This window comes from Podarcis pityusensis, assembly GCF_964106645.2.
Source record: "Podarcis pityusensis genome assembly, chromosome: 17".
Taxonomy (NCBI): domain Eukaryota; kingdom Metazoa; phylum Chordata; class Lepidosauria; order Squamata; family Lacertidae; genus Podarcis; species Podarcis pityusensis.
This window is the reverse complement of record NC_138042.1, coordinates 40,030,292-40,051,133: the sequence shown is the minus strand read 5'-3', so window position 1 is coordinate 40,051,133 and position 20,842 is coordinate 40,030,292. Positions and strand designations below refer to the sequence as shown.

Sequence of the window (20,842 nt, the reverse complement as noted above, 5' to 3'; positions counted from 1 at the left end):
CATTTTTAAACCAAATGATGTTTCTCATTGTTGCTGGGGTGGGTGGTGGTGGTTAAGCATCAGAAAATAAAATTCCCCTTTTCTTTCTTTTTAACAGAGAAGGAAAATAAAGAGCTGCAGATTTAGAAGAGCGGGGAAGTAAAACAGGCAGGAGTTCAGAAAAATCTTAAGCAAGAGAGCTGCTCTTCTTAGGCAAGGCAGGAAAAGCAACGGGAGAATGCACCTGGGGGGATGGCCATGTGCGCCTGCCTCGTGATAAATTGAGATTTGTCAGGATTATGAGAGCTGAAACTGAGATTCAGGTGTTTCATAGCTTTGAATGCCTTTTTCAGAAAGCTTCTGCCACTGCAATATTGGAAACTCCTCCCTCCTAAGCAACGTCTTGAAACATTGAGGACCCCAGCACATGAAAAAAACACGACAAACACCCCCTGACTTACAGGCCCTGGGGTGTAGCACACTCGCAATCCAGTACGGGGTGGTGGTTGCTTCACCCGAAACCTGCCAAGAAACAAAGTGAGCTAGCTTGTTGGTTGGGACTGACTGGATCAGGAAGCAAGAAAATAGCAGAAACGTAGAATCTTTTGCTTTTTTCATGATTGCCAAGATTTCTCTGCACCCCTTTATCGTTTTGTGGAAGTCTTGCCAAACATGTAGCAGCAAGGAAACAAATATGGTGCTTCAAATAAATAAATATGCCAACCTGCAGAAATTCATCCCGATGTTCTTCAAGACTACTATGGTTTTGTAAGTGCAGCCCTCCTTGAGAACCCCAAATGACACCTTAGGTGGGATGAGAAGAAAGCCTGACATTTGCTGCGAAGCTGCTGTAGCAGAGCATGTGTGAACTTTGCCAGAAACGGGATCTTCACCCTGCATGAATGAGAAGCACGGATTAGGGAGGCCAAACATTCTCCTAATTTGAAGGCAAACTGGCCTGAGAAAAATGACCCATTATCAAGCAATCCTCCATTCACAGAACTCGTACGCTTCACAGTAGACTGGCGCTCTGTGCCCAGAACTCAGATGCCCAACACAACCAGCATCAGACACCGGTGGGCACCTGGTAGCGCTGCCAGTAGTACTCTGCCCAGTGCCAACCTGGGCCCCTGCCTAGCACTGTTACCTCCCCAGAATCTCCACAGGGCACAGATGCTTTGCTCCTGCCAGCCAATTACTTCTGTGGAAAGAATAGGGTGAGATGTTACCCAGTGGTGGTGGGCAGCAGAACTGATTATAGAAGCTATGCTGGCAATTGGTTTGGGTCTCTGGGCGATGGCCACCATCTTGGATTTTCCCAATATATGATGCCTGATGTTGCGTATTGCCTCTTGGGGAACCCAGTATTTATTTAGTCAACAAAACGTGTAAACTGCTCAACTGTAATAAATCCTCTAAGAGGTTTGCAAGAAATATGGTGGCCTTCACACATGGAACAGAGCCAAGGCCAGCTCTGCTCCCATCAGCTCTGCTGCCGGCAGCCCCTGGGGCCAGCCCTAACATTATATTCCAAGCAATATGGCAGTTTTTGTTGGGTAGAAATAACGCAAGTTGAATGTTTAAGCAGATGTACAATGGCTGACCTAGAGCTGATGGCCTGTCATGTGGGAATGCACGGAACCGTTCATAAGGCTGATTCGTCATCACATACATATGCAAAGGAAAAAGTCCAATTGTATCGACTTCAGCACGGGGAAACTCGAGCAAAATCAGCCCTTCAGTTTTGGGGTGAGTGGGGACCTAGAGGCTACAACAAATTCCCATCAACTACTCACACAGAGTGACCATCTATGAAGACAGGATGCACCTTATACTGAGCCATGCAATTATCCTTCCAGCCTAGAGTTGTCAATAGCTTTCCGACATCTCTTGCAGAGAGAAGTCTTTCCCAACCCAAGTTCTTTTAATTGGAGATAGAGATAGCAGAGATCAAAATGTGTGAGCTGCCATTGAACTGTGCGGCCTCCCTCTGCTTCTGATTGGCTCTGGTATTTCTTGATGGCCAATCCAAGGCTGGAGGCAGACCAGATGCTAAATGTAGCGCAATAGAGCCACTTTCATTTTGTCCCACCGTTGTCTCAGGTTAAATGGATTGTGCAGGTTTCTAAGCACTATTACATCAGTATAATAGCAGATGGTGCATCTTAAGAAAAAAAGTGTTTTAAGAAAGAAGTTATACTTCTACCGTTTGTATTCATGGTTAGGTTAGAAATGGTGGAACAGTGGAAGATCAACTTTCTTACCTTTCGCCTGGGTACAGAGTGTGTCTTGTCTCTCTGTATGGACACAGGCAATTTCACCTTCTCTTTCCTTGGGGATCCTGCTGCATCCACCAGAAGAGACTGGAGTTTTGGCTCAAAGACAATCTCCAATCTACTCTCAGCCATTTCTGTTGAAAACGAAGAGAGTTCCAAGGCTGACTGCAGACTCTGCACGAGTCCACTTCTACAGTTCTTGCGCAATTAACTGAGAGCTATTCGTTTTTCTTTTCTGAAATGCATGCGCGGCATGTATCCAAATATCTGCTCAAATCCCAACGACCCTTTCTGGGAGGTGTCCCCTATCTTACGTGGTTTGTTTCGGGGCCAAACTAGATGTGGTATATCAGCAGACCCATTTGTTTAAACCAAGGTGTGGCCTGACCATGAATAAAGAAAGACCCAATCACAAACAAAGGAAAGGAAGGTAAAGGGTAAAGGGACCCCTGACCATTAGGTCCAGTCGTGACCGACTCTGGGGTTGCGGCGCTCATCTCGCTTTATTGACTGAGGGAGCCAGCGTACAGCTTCTGGGTCATGTGGCCAGCATGACTAAGCCGCTTCTGACGAACCAGAGCAGCACACGGAAATGCCGTTTACCTTCCCGCTGGAGTGGTACCTATTTATCTACTTGCACTTTGACATGCTTTCGAACTGTTAGGTTGGCAGGAGCAGGGACTGAGCAACGGGAGCTCACCCCATCACAGGGATTCAAACCACTGACCATCTGATCGGCAAGCCCAAGAGGCTCAGTGGTTTAGACCACAGCGCCACCCGCGTCCCATTCTCCCATCCTACTATAGATCAGGCCCTAGCAGTCAAGCTTTTTCTTCCTTATTCTAACTGCCCTGCTTTTAAATCCTCTTCCTACTCTGCCTCTGAGCTCTCATCATCCCTGCTTAGCTAGGATACTTCCATCTCTTTCATCCTTTGGCTAACAACACTTAGCTTTCTCCTATCTCTAGCTCTTCTGCTAGGTCTCTGCTAGGTTGGCAGGAGCAGGGACCAAGCAACAGGAGCTCACCCCATCGCGGGGATTTGAACCGCCGACCTTTTGATCAGCAAGTCCTAGGCTCTGTGGTTTAACCCACAGCACCACCCGCGTCCCTTAAAAGGATAGGTACATGGGGCCAAATTTGTAGAACAAAAGAGGAACGTGGATTAGGGGATCCTAAGGCTCTTGTGCAGCAACTGCTTACTTTCCTATAGCCTCCTGTTCGAGGTACATTTCTGCAAGCCAGTCTTACTTTTGGTTCCTAAGGAGAAAGTGTCTAAGACTTTAAGGTGATAAACTCAGGGAAGGTAAGATGTGGATGGGAGCGACAGTGTGTCATCCCACCATCCCTACACTCCTTAAACCAAACTTCCATCTCTTTTCCACGTGATTGGAACAGACATAGGTTTAAGCCTGCTGATCTGCTTGCTGTAATATTTACTTGGACATTAAAAGTGGATTAGCCATCTTGGGCTGCTTGCAGCTCTTTTTATTTGTTTTAGCTCAGAGTAACTTAAGTTTCACTCCCACCCTTATTATTAGCTACTTAAGGTTGTCTCACTTCCCTACATTTTCTCATATTCTTTTTCATCCCATCATCTTTCAAAGATGAAATGTGCTTTGAAAATTCAGGAGTGTTCTATTTTTTCTGGGAACTGGAATACATTTTTTTTTTAAAAAAAACATAAGCAAATCAATAAACCATAAAAAGAAAACCCTTGATCCAAAAGTAGTAGCAGTCCTAATTGCAGAGGGCATGACTGGTTTTTTTTTGGAAGAAAAATCCCTGAAACAACATGCTACTAGTAAGAATACATGGCATTTTTATAGCTCTCTTCCAGTGCAATCCTATGCCGCAGTTATGTCCTTTCTTAAGAGCAACGTTGCTAGCCTGTAAACACTGGCTCCCCAAATCGGCTTCTTCAAGTTTCTCCTTTGATACTTTTTCTGAACTATCCATTCTATGATACCAACAAGCTTTTGTAATTTAAGGACTGTGGGCAAACAACAATACGTTTAGACTTAAAGGTTATATTTGTAAAAGGTAAACTAACTGTAGGTACAAAAATTGGGCATCTATCACCCTGTGAAGCGTTGTACACACTTTTGTGCTTCAAGGCCTAGTTTCAGAAATTTGTGCCGTTTCAGTCTCAGAAATATAGAACACTTCAGAGGGTCTCAGAAAAGTTTCAGAGACAGATTCTTGGTAGCAGTTCCCTCTGTCTGGAATGCCCTCCCTGAATGTAGGCAGCCTTGTATAGGGAAGGTTTTAATGTTTGAGGGGCAGAGTACAAATAATAAAATGATGATTATAATTATGATTATGTGAGGCGTGTCTCCCTCCCTCATAATTAACATTCTGGAGGAATTTAAAGATGTTCCTGCTTGACCAGGTATTTCATAGCTCAAATCCATTATTCTTGGCACCCTTGAAATTAACTGTGAGATGATTGTTTGAAATGTTTGTTTGTTTGACAGCCCTGGGTTCCTTTGGGAAGAGTGAGTTAGAAATAAATTAAGTAAACAATGAGATATGTTTCTATTAGTAAATGGAGTACATATTATGAAGGCACGTCAAGTCTGCAGTGCTTGACCATCCAAAGGAAACTAGCACTAAGTGCTGTCTCTAGTTTTCAACTTTGGCTCCTCCCTAAGGTAACGGTAAAGGGACCCCTGACCATTTGGTCCAGTCGTGGCCGACTCTGGGGTTGCGGCGCTCATCTCGCTTTATTGGCCGAGGGAGCCGGTGTACAGCTTCCTTGTCATGTGGCCAGCATGACTAAGCCGCTTCTGGCGAACCAGAGCAACGTGGTACCGATAACGCCGTTTACCTTCCCACCGGAGCGGTACCTATTTATCTACTTGCACTTTGACGTGCTTTTGAGCTGCTAGGTTCAAAACCCACAGCGCCACCCGCGTCCCTTTGGCTCCCCCCTAGGGGTAGTCAAATATCACGAAGGTCTGCTCATCTATCACTGTGCCAGCATGCAAGCCTGCTAGTTCTCAACTGCTGACAAAACTTTTACTTGTTGCCACATCCAATTTATGACTTCCTTTTCCAAGTGACCTGCCGAAATACTTTACCTGTTGTGGAGAACTCTGGGTAAACTTCAGCACAGATTACAGAATAACCTGATGAATTAGTGAGCGTACCGCCCGAAGTCTTGCTTCTGTCTGACAGCTCCAGCATTCCTAGAGAAATATAATAGTGACATTGACAAGCTAATAGTTACACTGACAAACTAACAATACTACAAACTTAGGGCAATCCCCCCCCCGGGGGGGGGTTGAGGTGTTTGGGAGCCAAAACGTCTGAGTTCCAGGGCGTTTGGGATCCAAGATACGACTGTAATTCAGTTTTACTAGCAAATCAGAGGTTAAACTAATCCCTTAGAAGAGTGTTCGCATGACACACCTACATACTGCAGCCGACACACTAACGTGTCACGGTACACACTTGTCTGATCTAGTCCAACTCTGATCTAGTCCAACTCCCTGCAATGCAGGAATATGCAGAAATGCAAGAATGTGAAGCTGCCCCATATGGGGATCAAACCTGCAACCTTGGCGTTATCGGTACCACGCTCCAACCAACTGAGCTATCCAGGCCAAATGTGTGAAGCTGTCTTGGAAGGGGCGGGTGAGGGAAGGAACCTGCCTCTTTATGTGATGCTACTTACCGTATTTTTTGCTCCATAAGACACACTTTTCCCCTCCTAAAAAGTAAGGGGAAATGTGTGTGCGTCTTATGGAGCGAATGCAGGGGGGAGGCAGGCAGGAAAAGCCCCCAAGAGCCGCACACAAGCTCCGCGTGGCTCTTGTGGGCTTTTCCCCAGGAGGGAGAAGGGACTGACACGGCCAGTCAGTCCCTTCTCCCTCCTCGTAGAAAAGCCCGCTCGCTGTCTTGGCTTCTTTGCTCTTTGGGGCTGGGGGCAGGGAACCCAGGCTTCCCCTGGCAGCCCCAGAAGCTCTGGGAGAAGCAGACAGGCTTTTTATCTTGATTTCCCCCTCTAAAAACTAGGTGCACCTTATGGAGCGAAAAATACGGTATGTGCCCTGTTGTGCTCTATAGTAGCACACAAGGAGCATGAGAAAGTGCTGTGCAACTTGCAGACACTCCCACCATGTCCAACTATGGAGGATGTAAGGGCAAATGGGGACCTAGCACTCACAAATTCAAGAGAGGGTCATTTAGTGTTGCAGCGTTACCTAGATTGCTTTCACCCGATTCTGTAATTGTATCCAGCAATGGTCCCTTCTTTCCTTTCTTTGAGAATGGAGGGAGCTTTTTCGAAAGACTTTCAACATCAGGAAGCTTTAAAGAAAAAACAGAGGAGGAAATTAACTTTCTAACAAAAACAGTCAAAATACGAGTAACAAATTTATGTCCACCAGTGCCGTACACACAATTCCGTATGTCTGAGCAGTGAGAAGGGCAAAGTTATTAGGAGCAGGTTGTCAGTAGCCCAGTACAGTGTAAATGAGGTGTTTGTATTAGCCCAACTCTGTTAAACTTTCACAGCCCACTTACCTCCTTATTCAGAAATTCCATGCCAAATTCTGAACTGAAATAGGGGGGGATGACTTTGTTCCTTATCTTCATGAGACATTCCTTTCCATCCTCAATTTCCTGCCTAATTGGAAGGAAAAGAAGAAATACACAACACTATGATGATTTTAGACTGTTTTATAACCAGGAATTATGGATTGCCCATAGTTAAGTCTAGAACGTTTAAAAGTGAAAAACTGGGCAAATTTGCCCCACCAGGACAGGAGAAAAACCACCCCTCCTTTCTTTCTTTGTCGAGAGAAAATGGAGTACACCTCCGGGGTGAAGTCAAAGGGCCGCATTAGCAGCACCAAAGTGACCTCCCCGGGGTGCAAGCCTGGGCAGTCTGTCTGGAGGTCCTGGGCTGCCCAGACAAGAAGACCCCACTCTTGGCCTCACTCATGTGGTCCAAAGGAAAGCAGGGCAATACTGTATTGGCTCAAATATAAGCTGCACCTGAATATACCGTATTTTTCGCTCCATTAGACGCACTTTTTTCCTCTTAAAAAGGGGAAATGTGAGTGTGTTTTATGGAGAGGGAGAACTGCGCAGCGCCCCTTCAGCGATGTGCCTGTCCTGGCTTCTGCCTTAGCCCTGCGCAGCCTCTCAGGGCAGGGGGAGCCTTCATCCCGCTGCCCTGAAGAGGCTTGGCGCGGTTATCCCAGAAGCCAGAACAGCCACACGGTATCCCAGAAGCCAGATCCCTCTTCCTGTTCCGGCTTCTGGGATTCAGAATAATTTTTTCTTGTTTTCCTCCTCCCAAAACTAGGTGCGCCTTATGTGGGGGGGGGGGGAGACACTGCATTGCCAGCGGCCTTTCCCCTTCCTCGCTTTCTTCTTTCCTGTCCTTGGGGGAGAACTATGCTCCTGGTGCTGTTTGCCCCACGCTCCTTGCTGCATACCGTAAGGTCATGAATATAAGCCACACTTTTAACTTTTCATGGTCAGAATTTGGGGGGGGGAAGTGTGGCTTATATTCGGGCCAATACGGTACATTTGGGACCAGCGTGGCTGCAGGAGTTGCCGGAAGGAGGCATACAAGGTTTGATCCAACCACCTTAGGGACTTGTCGGATTTGTGTAGGGTTTATTCCTTAGCTCTCTCTTCTCCCGAAGATATCCCGCAAGGCAGCAGGGGTTTCCAAAATCTACAGACTCAACCACATTCTTTCTCCCCCTGCACCCCACCCCAGCTTCCACTTAGGAGCTTCTGAATTCTACCCTTAAACAAGCAGCACTGTTACCTGGTCTGCGCAAGCTTGACCTGCCAGAAAGATACATCCTGTGCCTCTTCCTGGCTGTACGAGAAGAAATGAAGAAGTTCACCAAATATTATTCTTGAAATATGACACTGACATCTTATGCAAAGAAATAACACAATATATGAAATCTTTCAACAACTTTACCTTCACTTGTAAAGATTCCTGCAGCTGGCAACTGGCCTGTAATAATGCCTGTGAGTAAATAATTCACTCCCAATAGCCTCAGGAGCACTTTTTTACTTTAACATAAAACACACATCATCAGAGCCTGTGATTTAGGGCCTAGCTAGGGAAGACGACAGAATCTGCGACAACAATTATGTTAGCATAATTGTCTAGCGGTCCAGATCAGGCTAATTACAACAACACACACCTTACAGGTAATGAGTAAGTCATGGCTGTGCATTTATGACATCTTATTATACTGAACTCTTACCGGAACCTCTGCCAATATTCTTCTGTTTTCTTTGCAAGTGACTCCCTTGATGGATGGTGTGAGTGTGAAGCCACTGCCTGCTCATATATTTCAGCAATATGAGCTGTAAAGCCACAAGAGAAAGCGATGTAGCAACATGTCTCAATCTGTTCTGACATTCACATACCTGTGTTGTCTTCTGTTCTGCTGCTATCACCTGATTTTATACAGGTCTTTCTTCTGCTTGATTGTCCACCAATGCAGAAATATACTATATATGCATTTTTATGTATATCATAGAGCACAGTTTATGTACATGCATATTTCAGCCGTCAATAGATACTTGTGAATTAATTACTTCCCCTGTGTTTTTGTTTTCAAAGTTAAGAAATTTCCACAGGGGTAACTATTAATCCTTTGCAGCAAGAACACCAAACAGCTTTGTGGCACGAGAACTTATTTTTCTGATTGTGAGCTGCAGAACCACTTTTTTATGAGAGTTGTAAATGAGAGACCTTTAAAATGATGTCACCTCTCCACGCATGGTCTATAAGAAGGAGGGAGGAAAGGGTTGGTGGAAGAGAAGTTTTACATCCACCAACCATTTTCACTGGCAATTCTCCTCACCAGCAGTTCTTTAACAGATATTACTTAAGCACCAGCAACAAGATTTCCCTACTGGTCCCAAAATGTAATTATAAAAATAAAAAGCTAACACAGAATATTTGTGGCAGATGAAGAGAAATATTGCACACAAGACTCACTAGTGATTTTTAAAGAGCAAAGCACGTTTTCTCACTCTTACCTCTGCTGCCTAGATCTTCTGAAGGTTCTTCAAGGTTAGGGAAAGACTGCAATGAAGAAACATAGCTTGAGTTGTGTAGTTCTAAATACGTATTTTCCATGGCACTTCAGCCACACCAAATATTTAACAAACAGCTATTATGGGGCTTAAAGCCACCAAAGGCATTGGTGATACAGTGGTGTGTGTCATTCCTGCTGTCAATATGTGTGTCTGGAAGAAGATGACTATTTTGAGAGACCGGGATAGAAATATGAGGAAGATTTCCACTGCAGCACATTGCTCCTCTGCAGTCTAAAAATTAAACAGCAGACAGACCCATTATATGGATACGTATAATTACCGCTTCTGTACTTTTTACTTTTTTCTGACCTGCAAGCAAGGTTTAGACTTATTACAAGTTATTGTAAGTTTAAATTAAGTCTGCTGCAACTGGATTTCTTATGGACTGTGCCAATCCTGAATGTACTGGATGTGTGACCATTATGCTCATTTGCCTTCAGTAGTAGTAAAGCTCTGCTGGATGAAATACAATTGCCTCTGTTTTTTGCAACGTGTTTAAGTTTTTACTCTGCTAACCAGACATTGGAATCTGCTCTGGATCAATATTATATAGAATTTCAATGACAGTGGCACCAAGCCAGCTGGATCTAATAGAGACATTTAGCCTAGCTGCTGGTGTTGCAGAAAAGATGTTTGTATCATACTCTGCCCTCCTTCTACCCTGTCCATTTCTGTTCCTTAGCTATCTCTCTACAACAGTTACCGCATTTTTCCGTGTATAACACACCCCTGTGTATAACGCGCCCCTTATTTGGGGGGATTCAAATTTAAGAAAATGTGGGTGGGGGTTTCCAGCGTTGTTGACCTAAAAAAACTTCACCCGACAGACCAACGATGGCAATCCTACATGTCACCGAAGCCACCAATTGTCTGCCCGCTCACCGCCATTCGCCAGCACAACAGCTGCAACAGCAGCCAATCGGCAGCAGCCCTTGCTTCAGCCACGAATCGATTGCCCTTCTGCAGATAACAATCTCCTGCTTGTGGCAGCAACCGCTCCCCTGCCCCACATATTAACTGCCCATGTATAAGACAACCCCACTTTTTTTACATTAAAGGTAAAGGGACCCCTGACCATTAGGTCCAGTCGTGACCGACTCTGGGGTTGCGGCGCTCATCTTGCTTTATTGGCCGAGGGAGCCGGCGTATAGCTTCTGGGTCATGTGGCCAGCATGACTAAGCCGCTTCTGGTGAACCAGAGCAGCACATGGAAACGCCGTTTACCTTCCCACTGGAGTGGTACCTATTTATCTACTTGCACTTAGACGTACTTTTGAACTGCTAGGTTGGCAGGAGCAGGGACCGAGCAACGGGAGCTCACCCCATCGCAGGGATTCAAACCGCCGACCTTCTGATCAGCGAGTCCTAGGCTCTGTGGTTTAACCCACAGCGCCACCCGTGTCCCTTTTTTTACATTATTTTCTAATAAAACAATCTTGTGTTATACACCGAAAAGTACGGATGCCTTTGCAGTGCACAGCTGCTGTTAATGTCTCCCATCATCTTCATTTCCCTTTCCTTTTGTCGGCTGCAAGAGTGAGGGCATGGAAAGGAATCTCTGGCACCTGTCATCAAACACCTACTCTTCCACTCCATCCCCACAAAGAAAGACCCATGCACCTTTGCAGCTTAGTTTTTAAAGCTCTTTTCTTTAACTCCTCTGCTCTGCAACCATGCTTTTTAATTTTTTATTTCTCCAATCAGCAATCAGATGTTGCCATGAATTTATGCCTTGAGTTCGGCAAGCATCACCTCCTACTTTGGAGCCATTTCCTGGTGAGGGAGCAGGGAATGAAAAGCTGCTTTTGCTAAGGCACACTTAGATAGTGTCACCTGTTACTTGCAATGGCTGTCAGGAACAGAATCTCATTTTGACCGCTCCGCCATTTACTCAACACCCACTCTTTTGTTTCTGTATTTTATTTCTGTGCCTTACTATCAAAGAAAAGAGTTCAAAGAAGTTCCATTTAAGTTTCTGATTCCAGCTGCAGCTGTGAACAGAGTGGAACTGGGCAGAGAAAAGGTTCCTGTTATGAGACAATGAAGTGAATGAAGTGCAAACCCAGAGTTTTCTGGTTCAGAAGTAATGGTTGACAATGGGTCGCTACAAAGGGGAAGAAATAGGAGAATGTAAGGGAAGGAGAAAACAGACCCCAAGGTTTGGGGAAATGCAGAACTGAGCCACTGTTGTAATGAAGGCAGTGTCACTCTCCCTTATAAAGGGAATTTAAGGGAACCTGAATTTAAGGGAACAACGAAACATGCAGTCCTTACCATAACTAGCTTGAGAAGGTCAGCAGCATTTTCCTTCTCTTCTTCCATTCGTGGATCTTTAATACACATCTCTTCCATTTCTTCTTCTTCCTTCATGATTTTTTCAATGTACTCCTTAAAACCAGGGCAGTGGAGAAGAAACAGGAAAAATAAACTTTCTATAAAAAATGTTCATTAGAGTAAGCGGTGGTGAAAGTGAAAACTAACAGTTGGTTCTGTGTATGCATTTTAAAGCTTTTGTCAAATTACAATCTTTTTTTTCTTTTCTTTTTGTAGAATCAGACCTATGTGAGCCAAACGGTGGGTTTTGAGAGTCGCTTCAAGTGTGGCGGTGTTTTGAGAGAACAGGGTACCTTTAATTTCCGGTTCCTTCACACTTCTATATTGCCTGAAATAAAATTTCACGCGAAATGTGTGTGCTCCTTCTACATTGATATGGAAAGATTTTGCATCCCCCAGGGGAGGGAGACAGAAAAAATCTATTTTGTAAGTTATAGAGATGCAGATAAACAGAATGAGGTGCTTCTGCTGCCTGCGTACTCCACACTATTTCTGTTCAAAGCTGTTCTGAGACAGTTACTGGTATGGAACACACATAACAATCCATTCACACAAAGTCATTTGAGTATGATTCTTTTCAGTTTGGTGTTGCTCGGCACACAAGAAACTTCAAAAATCTGAAATAAATTAAAGTGAAAAAGCACATTCGATGTGACTAAGATGCTTCTGGAACTGGTTCAAAGCTATCTGACTGCGGAGCTCCCTACATATATCAAAATACTTCTCTCCTTTCGTAAGATATTTTGGCAGGTTCAGTGGTAAACCTGCAGAAGGTTCCAGGTTCAGTCCCCAGCATCACTCGTTAGATCAGAAACCTGATGGCAGCAAGTGATTGAAAAGACCCCGAAGAGCCACTGAGAATCAGTTCAAAGAGAACTGGACTAGATGGGCAACAGCTCTAGCCTGGTATAAGGCAGCTTACAATATGACAACTTTGCACTGGGCCAGATGAGCTTTCAAACTGCAGTACATTATGATGAAATAAACTGCCGTTTGTTTGATACACCAAACATTTCATGAAGGAAAATAGAAGGAAAAGCAAAATGGACAAAAAGATGGGCAAAATGGGGGTGGGGGTGGACAAAAAGAATCACATTAAAGGTAAAGATAAAGGGACCCCTGACCATTAGGTCCAGTCGTGGCCGACTCTGGGGTTGCGGCGCTCATTTTGCTTTATTAGCCGAGGGAGCCGGCGTACAGCTTCCGGGTCATGTGGCCAGCATGACTAAGCCACTTCTGGCGAACCAGAGCAGCGCACGGAAATGCCGTTTACCTTCCCGCTGGAGCGGTACCTATTTATCTACTTGCACTTTGACGTGCTTTCGAACTGCATTCCCACCCACATATTCATTAGTTTATTACAGTCATCACCATCATCACAATTTGTAACACTAGTGACATATTTAAATGGCTGAACTGCACACTGGCCCACATGCCAGGAAGTTTCTTCCACACTTTGATCCTTGGAATGTAGCCTTATGAGGCTTTGCCCTCGGGTGGGAAAAATATTGCGCCCGGGAAAGGGAAGTGGGAGTCAACAGACACTCAATGAATAGTTTCGGAGAAAAGGCTTTTATTTCTACCATCCATGAACTGGTAGAAGAAGCAAGTGTGATAGTTCACAAAAAGCATGCACGGGTTCACAGTCATGTGCACAGAGTTTATATACCCATTCCAGTTCCCTCCCCCTTTCTCCTCCTTTTCCCAGGAGTCCTGCCCCATGAGTTCCTCTGAGCATGAACAGAAAACTGTCTTGGGACTATTGGACTCTTGGCACCTTTCCCAGGAAAGGGGGGGGGGGTGAGAAGCCTTGCATGTCCAAGATGTTGCAACTAGAATGAGATAAGATTTGTTTCTCAGGCCTGAGTATTCTTGGCAATGACAGAGCCTATTCATTAGCCTTTAAAAGTAACATTTTGCCTTGCAACAGCAGAGCAAATGAGCAGATGCTTAGCTGCTGAGAAAATGATTTTGAAAAGCTTTGAGAAGCTTTGAGCCTGCTTTGGGGGGGGGGTGACTTCGGGCCTAGATGGGGTCACCTGTCCTTCATTCCTTCAGGAAGGTGTGAAATGACCAGTTTCACAAGTGCTTCTTTGTGTACAGGACTCTGTACTGTCAGATGAAGATGACATTTATATATGGCTGACCTGTGTGCTGAACCAACGAACTGAAAGTGACAGCCTTCTCAGCGCTGAGCCTTTGGTGTTTGTTTGATACACCAAACATTTCATGAAGGAAAATAGAAGGAAAAGCAAAATTCTGATTGCCTACTCAGAGTGACCACTGGATCGTTGGGGGGAAAGGAACATAAAGGGCTTTGTTTTCCATATGAACCTTGATTAAACGAGAGGTCTTCCTGAGCTCTGGTGCAGTACTGTAGTCTTAGTTCTTTTCTTTTCTTCTGGATCATTCATCAAGCCGGCCTCCTGGTTTGCCATCTGATCCTGCCTGGATTTTCAGTCCTGACTCCTGACTTGTTCTTTAATTCTGCTTCCTGATTTGCCTTCTAATCTTGACTTGCTCATTGGTTCTAACCCATTAAGTAGAACTTCTGGGAATTTCTTGGACATCATTTAAAGAAGGAAGGGTGAGTCCCTTAATTCAAGCTTCTCTGAGCATTCAGGTTTTTTTAGATGTACTATTGAAAGCTTAACAGATCAGCTGCGGGTTTGCTTCACTAGATCTTCACAGGGTTTGCCTTACCTTCACAGAAAGCTGCAATTTCTGCCTGAGCTCATCAGTGACTGGCGAATACTGGATCAAGCGGCGGATTTGGAGTACATTTGGACATTTCTGTATAGGTGCCGGAGAACCTGCTAGCTGCTTGAATTCTATGCACAGCCCTTTCCAAGCATTCATCCCAAATGGAGGACCGGGAGTCTTTCTCTGAATCCAAATGACAAAGAGAAAATCGAGATTTTACTTGTTATGCATTTTAGTGGGACTTTCTTCTAGGCAATGTCTTCTGGATCAACCTATCAGAAAATCTGCTTTCAGCCAGTTGCATCAGAAAGCTTGCTATCATATAACACCTGTCCTGAAAGATCTACGTTGGCTCCCAGTACGTTTCCAACCACTATTCAAAGTGTTGGTGCTGACCTTTAAAGCCCTAAACGGCCTCGGCCCAGTATTCCTGAAGGAGCGTCTCCACCCCCATCATTCTGCCCGGACACTGAGGTCCAGCGCCGAGGGCCTTCTGGCAGTTCCTTCACTGCAAGAAGTGAAGCTACAGGGAACCAGGCAGAGGGCCTTCTTGGTAGTGGCGCCCAACCTGTGGAATGCCCTCCCATCAGATATTCTGTTTAATATTCTGTTGGGAGCTGCCCAGAGTGGTTGGGGAAACCCAGCCACATGGGTGGGGTATAAATTATTTTTCTTCTTCATTAATTTATCATCATATGAACTATGTACAGTGGTACCTCAGGTTTCATACGCTTCAGGTTACATACGCTTCAGGTTACAGACTCCGCTAACCTAGAAATAGTGCTTCAGGTTAAGAACTTTGCTTCAGGATGAGAACAGAAATCGTGCTCCGGCGGCACAGGAGCAGCAGGAGGCCCCATTAGCTAAAGTGGTGCTTCAGGTTAAGAACAGTTTCAGGTTAAGTATGGACCTCCGGAACGAATTAAGTACTTAACCTGAGGTACCACTGTATTAGGGTAATAAACATAAAAGCCTGAATGATTATTGCTTTTGAACCTTGGATTATGTTGCTATTCATAATCATATGCCTCTCCTCATATGAAGCAGCCCAGACTCTGCGGTCATCAACTGAGGCCTCCCGCAAGAAGTCTGGAGGATGGCAACACAAGAACAGGGCCTTTTCTGTGGTGGTTCCCCATTTGGAAAATGCTCTCCCCAGGGAGGCTCAACCTGGCACCTTTGATACATATCTTTAAGAGCCAGACAAAAAAATTCCTCTTTCCTCAGGCCTTTGCCTAATTCAACAATCTACTGTATAACCTTTTAAAGTGGGAGGGTAGTTTTTGTTTGTTACCATGTTATGCATTTTTGTGTTCTTATATTGTAAACTGCCCTGTGAGCCTTAGATGATAGTCAGCAGGGCCGTATTTAGGTTTGATGAGGCCCTCAGCTACTGAAGGTAATGGGGCCCTTTCTATGTCCAGCTGTCCTTTGTCAACAACAAATTGTCGCTGTTGAATATATGCTATATGGTAATTTATGGACCTAATAGGTATCTAAAGCCATTTGCACATGCAGAATGCAGGCACCCTATATATAGAAAGGAGGAAAGCAGTGATATTTTAGGGAGCAGGCTAGCAGGCGGGCCCATGACTTACATCCTAGGAGCCTACACAACACAAAACACTGTTGCTGTATGTAGGTTTTATTTTATTTGTTTTTTATCTTATATTTTGGAAATGCACATCCAGGTTTTTTCCTTTAATTTTTTTGGGGCCCACCAAGAGAGTGGGGCCCTAAGCTAAAGCTTGTTTAGCTTATACATAAATCCGGCACTGATTGTCAGTACAGAAATTTAATAAATAAACAAAGTAATAAAATAATGAGCCCATTAAATAAGTCAATGATTTTACAGGCAGCATGATGAAACATTATGAAGGTTCTTAAAAGTGAAGTTAGAAATAGATTCTGATTTCCCCCAGAAGATCCTTCAGAGATGTAGCAGGAGCCGATTTTTACATGCCTAAATCGACATATTAAAATGAGGATGTTTTCTGGATCACAAACGTTTTAATTAATCTACATCTCTTTTCTTCTCTCCCCACATCCCAAAGGATTGATGGGGAAATTACCTTAATGAAGCAAAGTCCAAACTCTACTAAAAGGCCAAAATTATATAAGGGACAGCATACGGGAGCTGAAAATCTGAGGAAAGCTGTTACAGTGACATCACCAGCACCCTCTCCTAGTCATTTGCTTGGCTGGTAGAAGCGGATACGTTTGCATAGACTTTTGTGTCTAGCCAGACAGGCAGCTGCATCAATGACAGGAGGAGAAACAGCACAGTGGTACCTCTGGTTACGAACTTAATTTGTTCTGGAAGTATGTTCTTAACCTGAAACTGTTCTTAACCTGAAGCACCACTTTAGCTAATGGGGCCTCCTGCTGCTGCCACGCCGCCGGAGCACGATTTCTGTTGCGTGGCAAGTCCCCTCCCCCATGTGAAATGAAGACACTGGACACATTATTTAAGGTTAATGGGCATAAAAAAGGCCACAACTTTATTGATTACAGAATTGAAAGGTATTGGCCTTAGGCATTGGCTCCTATCGACTACCCGGCATGGAGACCGGGAAGGGTTATCCACAAGCCGTGGGAGTCCTGTTGAAGTACGCCAACTAGGATCCCACTGGTGTCACCGCTCGGGGGCGTGCCGGAGGCCCTTACCTCCCTAGGTTTCGGACAAGGCAACGCCCCCCGGAGTCCTCTACCAGACTACCCTTTCCTTGGGGGAAGGTGATGGCGCTTCCTTCCCCCCCATTCATTTGCATAACAATAACCCCCTGCCAATGCCTAACCGCCAATACCGCGGAAGTTGTGGCGTTTGCTACGAGGTAGGCGAAAAAACCAAAAGGCTGACAGTGCGCCAAATTGGAAAAATTCCTACCAGGCCCCTTGCGGCGACCAACTGGAGTCCATAGCAAGGTCATAGCTAGCTAAACCTAAGGGTGGGTGGGATGGGAAAACCGCTCAGCTGGCAAGGGGAAAGAGGGCGGTCCCTGAGCGTGCCTGGCCTTAAGTAGGCTAGGCCACGCCTCCCCAGCCCGCCGACTGGCGGGCCGGGTCCCAGGCACGCCCGGGGATTCCCTGGATCTCGCGGGGGCAAAAGGCCAGCCCCCGCGTGTGTGGGAGGGGGTAACCCGCAACCCCCTCTCCTCCCAAGCTCGGAAATGGCTTTCTCATCCTGAAGCAAAGTTCTTAACCCGAGGTACTATTTCTGGGTTAGCGGAGTCTGTAACCTGAAGTGTATGTAACCCAAGGTACCACTGTAACTATCTAAGCTTCTATGTTCTTTATCAACACAACAAAGCATTGCACTATTTTGGCAACATTCCACCTATCTCTTCAGTAACTAAATGTAACTAACCTGAATTTGGAATGGCTAATTTCCTCCTGGAATGTTTTATGTCAAGTTGCACATTTTTTAAAAAAAAGTTCTGCGACACAGAGCCTGAACAAGGTCTTCCACCACGCGGTTTCTTTTCTCATCCTGAGATAAAGTTCTTAACCCGAGGTACTACTTCTGGGTTAGCGGAGTCTGTAACCCGGAGTGTTTGTAACCCGAGGTACCACTGTACGTGGACCCAGTCCAGGCACTCCTGCCCTCAATAAATCACTGTGAATTCTTCAGATGAACATTTTTTTAAAAATTGGCCTGCCAGCCAGTGAGTGCAGTCATATCACGATCAAGTACTGAAGGAAGCAATTCTGAACGCTGCATACCTCAACTGGAGGGAAATCTTCCCAGGCCCTTGACTGGAGATTATAAGGGATGATAGTGGACGAATCTCTCTTCATCACCCATCGAGACACTTCACTCAAAGGGCGAAGTACGGTAATGCTTAGGATTCCTGGTTTGAAAGACAAATAGAAAACCCAGAGAACATCACTAGTCATTCTATCTCTGAAAAGATTCAGGTAGGTGGTCATTTTATTTTGTTTTTAGATATTTGTAAGCTGTCCAGAGTAGCTGGGAAAACCCAGCCAGATTGGCGGGGTATAAATAATAAAATTATTATTATTATTACAACAATGATGTAAGTCTAGACAAAAAACCCGCCAGATAGCAAGAAACAGCTGTGATGAAGGGTTTTGCTTTGCCACATTCACAATAGCAAATAGATGATACACCTGGGGAAAGTAGACTTTCCCAGAAACAGAATGTTGTTCTTTGAATTTCTGAAATTGTGTGGTAGGATGTGCCCCCCCCCCTCCAAAAAGCCAACTAGAATCATAGAATCATAGAATCATAGAGTTGGAAGAGACCACAAGGGCCATCGAGTCCAACCCCCTGCCAAGCAGGAAACACCATCAGAGCACTCCTGACATATGGTTGTCAAGCCTCTGCTTAAAGACCTCCAAAGAAGGAGACTCCACCACACTCCTTGGCAGCAAATTCCACTGTCGAACAGCTCTTACTGTCAGGAAGTTCTTCCTAATGTTTAGGTGGAATCTTCTTGCTTGTAGTTTGGATCCATTGCTCCGTGTCCACTTCTCTGGAGCAGCAGAAAACAACCTTTCTCCCTCCTCTATGTGACATCCTTTTATATGTTTGAACATGGCTATCATATCACCCCTTAACCTCCTCTTCTCCAGGCTAAACATGCCCAGCTCTCTTAGCCGTTCCTCATAAGGCATCATTTCCAGGCCTTTGACCATTTTGGTTGCCCTCCTCTGGACACGTTCCAGTTTGTCAATGTCCTTCTTGAACTGTGGTGCCCAGAACTGGACACAGTACTCCAGGTGAGGTCTGACCAGAGCAGAGTACAGTGGCACTATTACTTCCCTTGATCTAGATGCTATACTCCTATTGACGCAGCCCAGAATTCCATTGGCTTTTTTAGCTGCCGCGTCACACTGTTGGCTCATGTCAAGTTTGTGGTCAACCAAGACTCCTAGATCCTTTTCACATGTACTGCTCTCAAGCCAGGTGTCCCCCATCTTGTATTTGTGCCTCTCATTTTTTTTGCCCAAGTGCAATACTTTACATTTCTCCCTGTTAAAATTCATCTTGTTTGTTTTGGCCCAGTTCTCTAATCTGTCAAGGTCGTTTTGAAGTGTGATCCTGTCCTCTGGGGTGTTAGCCACCCCTCCCAATTTGGTGTCATCTGCAAATTTGATCAGGATGCCCTTGAGTCCATCATCCAAGTCGTTGATAAAGATGTTGAATAAGACCGATAAGAATAAGACTGAATAAATAACTGATCATGGGGAAATTGTTATGTATAGTAATTTAATTCACTGAAATTGTAAATGTATAGTAATTTAATTCACTGAAATTGTAAATTGTAAATGCTTGCATGTGTTACTATGTGGTTAAATTTGATTGGTTGGTAACTGAATTCTAGAGAGTTCTCCGGTAGTTCTCCTGTGGTTGGCTAACACTGGTCATATGGGAGGTACTTAGCGCAAAGTGAGGTTACAGGGAACCAGGTTGAGGGACTTCTCGGTAGTGGTGCCCACCCTGTGGAATGCCCTCCCATCAGAAGTCAAGGAAATAAACAACTATCTGGGCTTTTAGAAGACATCTGAAAGCAATCCTGTTAACGGAAGATCTTAATGTTTGATGTTTTTAATATTCAGTTGGGAGCTGCCCAGAGCGGCTGGGGATACCCAGCCAGATAGGCAGGGTATAAATATTAAATTTATCATCACCATCATCGTCGTCATCAAAACAAGACTGATCTGAATGGAGGATTGTGCTCCTACCTGGGCATTCTTGTATTGGCTCTTGTATAACTGCTGTAACTGGATCACCATACGCATCGGTCAGGTATCCCTCTGCATCCCTGGTACGGAGGAGTTCAGTCCCTGAGCCGTCAGCATACACAATGAAGAATCTAAATCATCAATCCCACACATCTGGTCAGTTCAAGTTCAAGCAAAGTACATAACAAACAAAACCAGAACAGTAGAAGAATGAATGAAAAGTCAAAACTGGGCTACTATAAATTTCCCTCCGAACCATTGACTCAGTCACTTCATATGCATTGCTTTTAAAAAACCTTGGATCATTGCAATGTAGAACAACGAAGGAGGGGCAGATATGGCACAACAAATGTGGTGAGAAATAAAAGAGGACCAAGGAAACTTCAAGCAATAGTTAAAATCGTTGGCTCAGGTTGCATATATGTGTAAACAGGCCATTTATCCAAAAGACACACACAAAAAAGCACTGGTTAAAATATGGCAGCTGGCCCTATAAATGACATAATGGGCAACATTTATTGATTTCCTACCTGGGTGCATGTTCTCCATATACGATTGGCAATTTAACTTCTGTGATCTCTGATTCCTTTCCATCAGCATCAATATTAGCAATGAATTCAGAGGTGCTGCCATCAGCCATGACCTGCAATGAAAAGCAAAGTCACTTGGCCATAACTATAGTTCTGGGCACTCACATCTTTGGCATTATGTATACAGAGGTTATTTCCACCTGAATCTGTAAGGAGGAACTAC

The 20,842-nt window shown here is 44.7% G+C and overlaps 1 protein-coding gene across 2 annotated transcripts in view; it reads right to left on the bottom strand.

Moving 5' to 3' along the window:
- SPAG17 (sperm associated antigen 17) overlaps positions 1-20,842 on the bottom strand; it is a 77,063-nt gene that overhangs the window by 4,009 nt on the left and 52,212 nt on the right. For both annotated transcript variants that reach the window (XM_080987075.1, XM_080987076.1), the window contains 14 exons: positions 20,620-20,732; positions 20,090-20,220; positions 18,104-18,231; positions 14,381-14,563; positions 11,618-11,731; positions 9,284-9,329; positions 8,500-8,602; positions 8,046-8,099; positions 6,785-6,887; positions 6,463-6,568; positions 5,338-5,445; positions 2,244-2,389; positions 704-873; positions 441-501 (listed from right to left, as the gene is read on the bottom strand). In XM_080987075.1, coding sequence (XP_080843201.1) covers positions 441-501; positions 704-873; positions 2,244-2,389; positions 5,338-5,445; positions 6,463-6,568; positions 6,785-6,887; positions 8,046-8,099; positions 8,500-8,602; positions 9,284-9,329; positions 11,618-11,731; positions 14,381-14,563; positions 18,104-18,231; positions 20,090-20,220; positions 20,620-20,732 — 1,566 coding nt within the window. The remainder of the gene's footprint in view (positions 1-440; positions 502-703; positions 874-2,243; positions 2,390-5,337; positions 5,446-6,462; positions 6,569-6,784; positions 6,888-8,045; positions 8,100-8,499; positions 8,603-9,283; positions 9,330-11,617; positions 11,732-14,380; positions 14,564-18,103; positions 18,232-20,089; positions 20,221-20,619; positions 20,733-20,842) is intronic.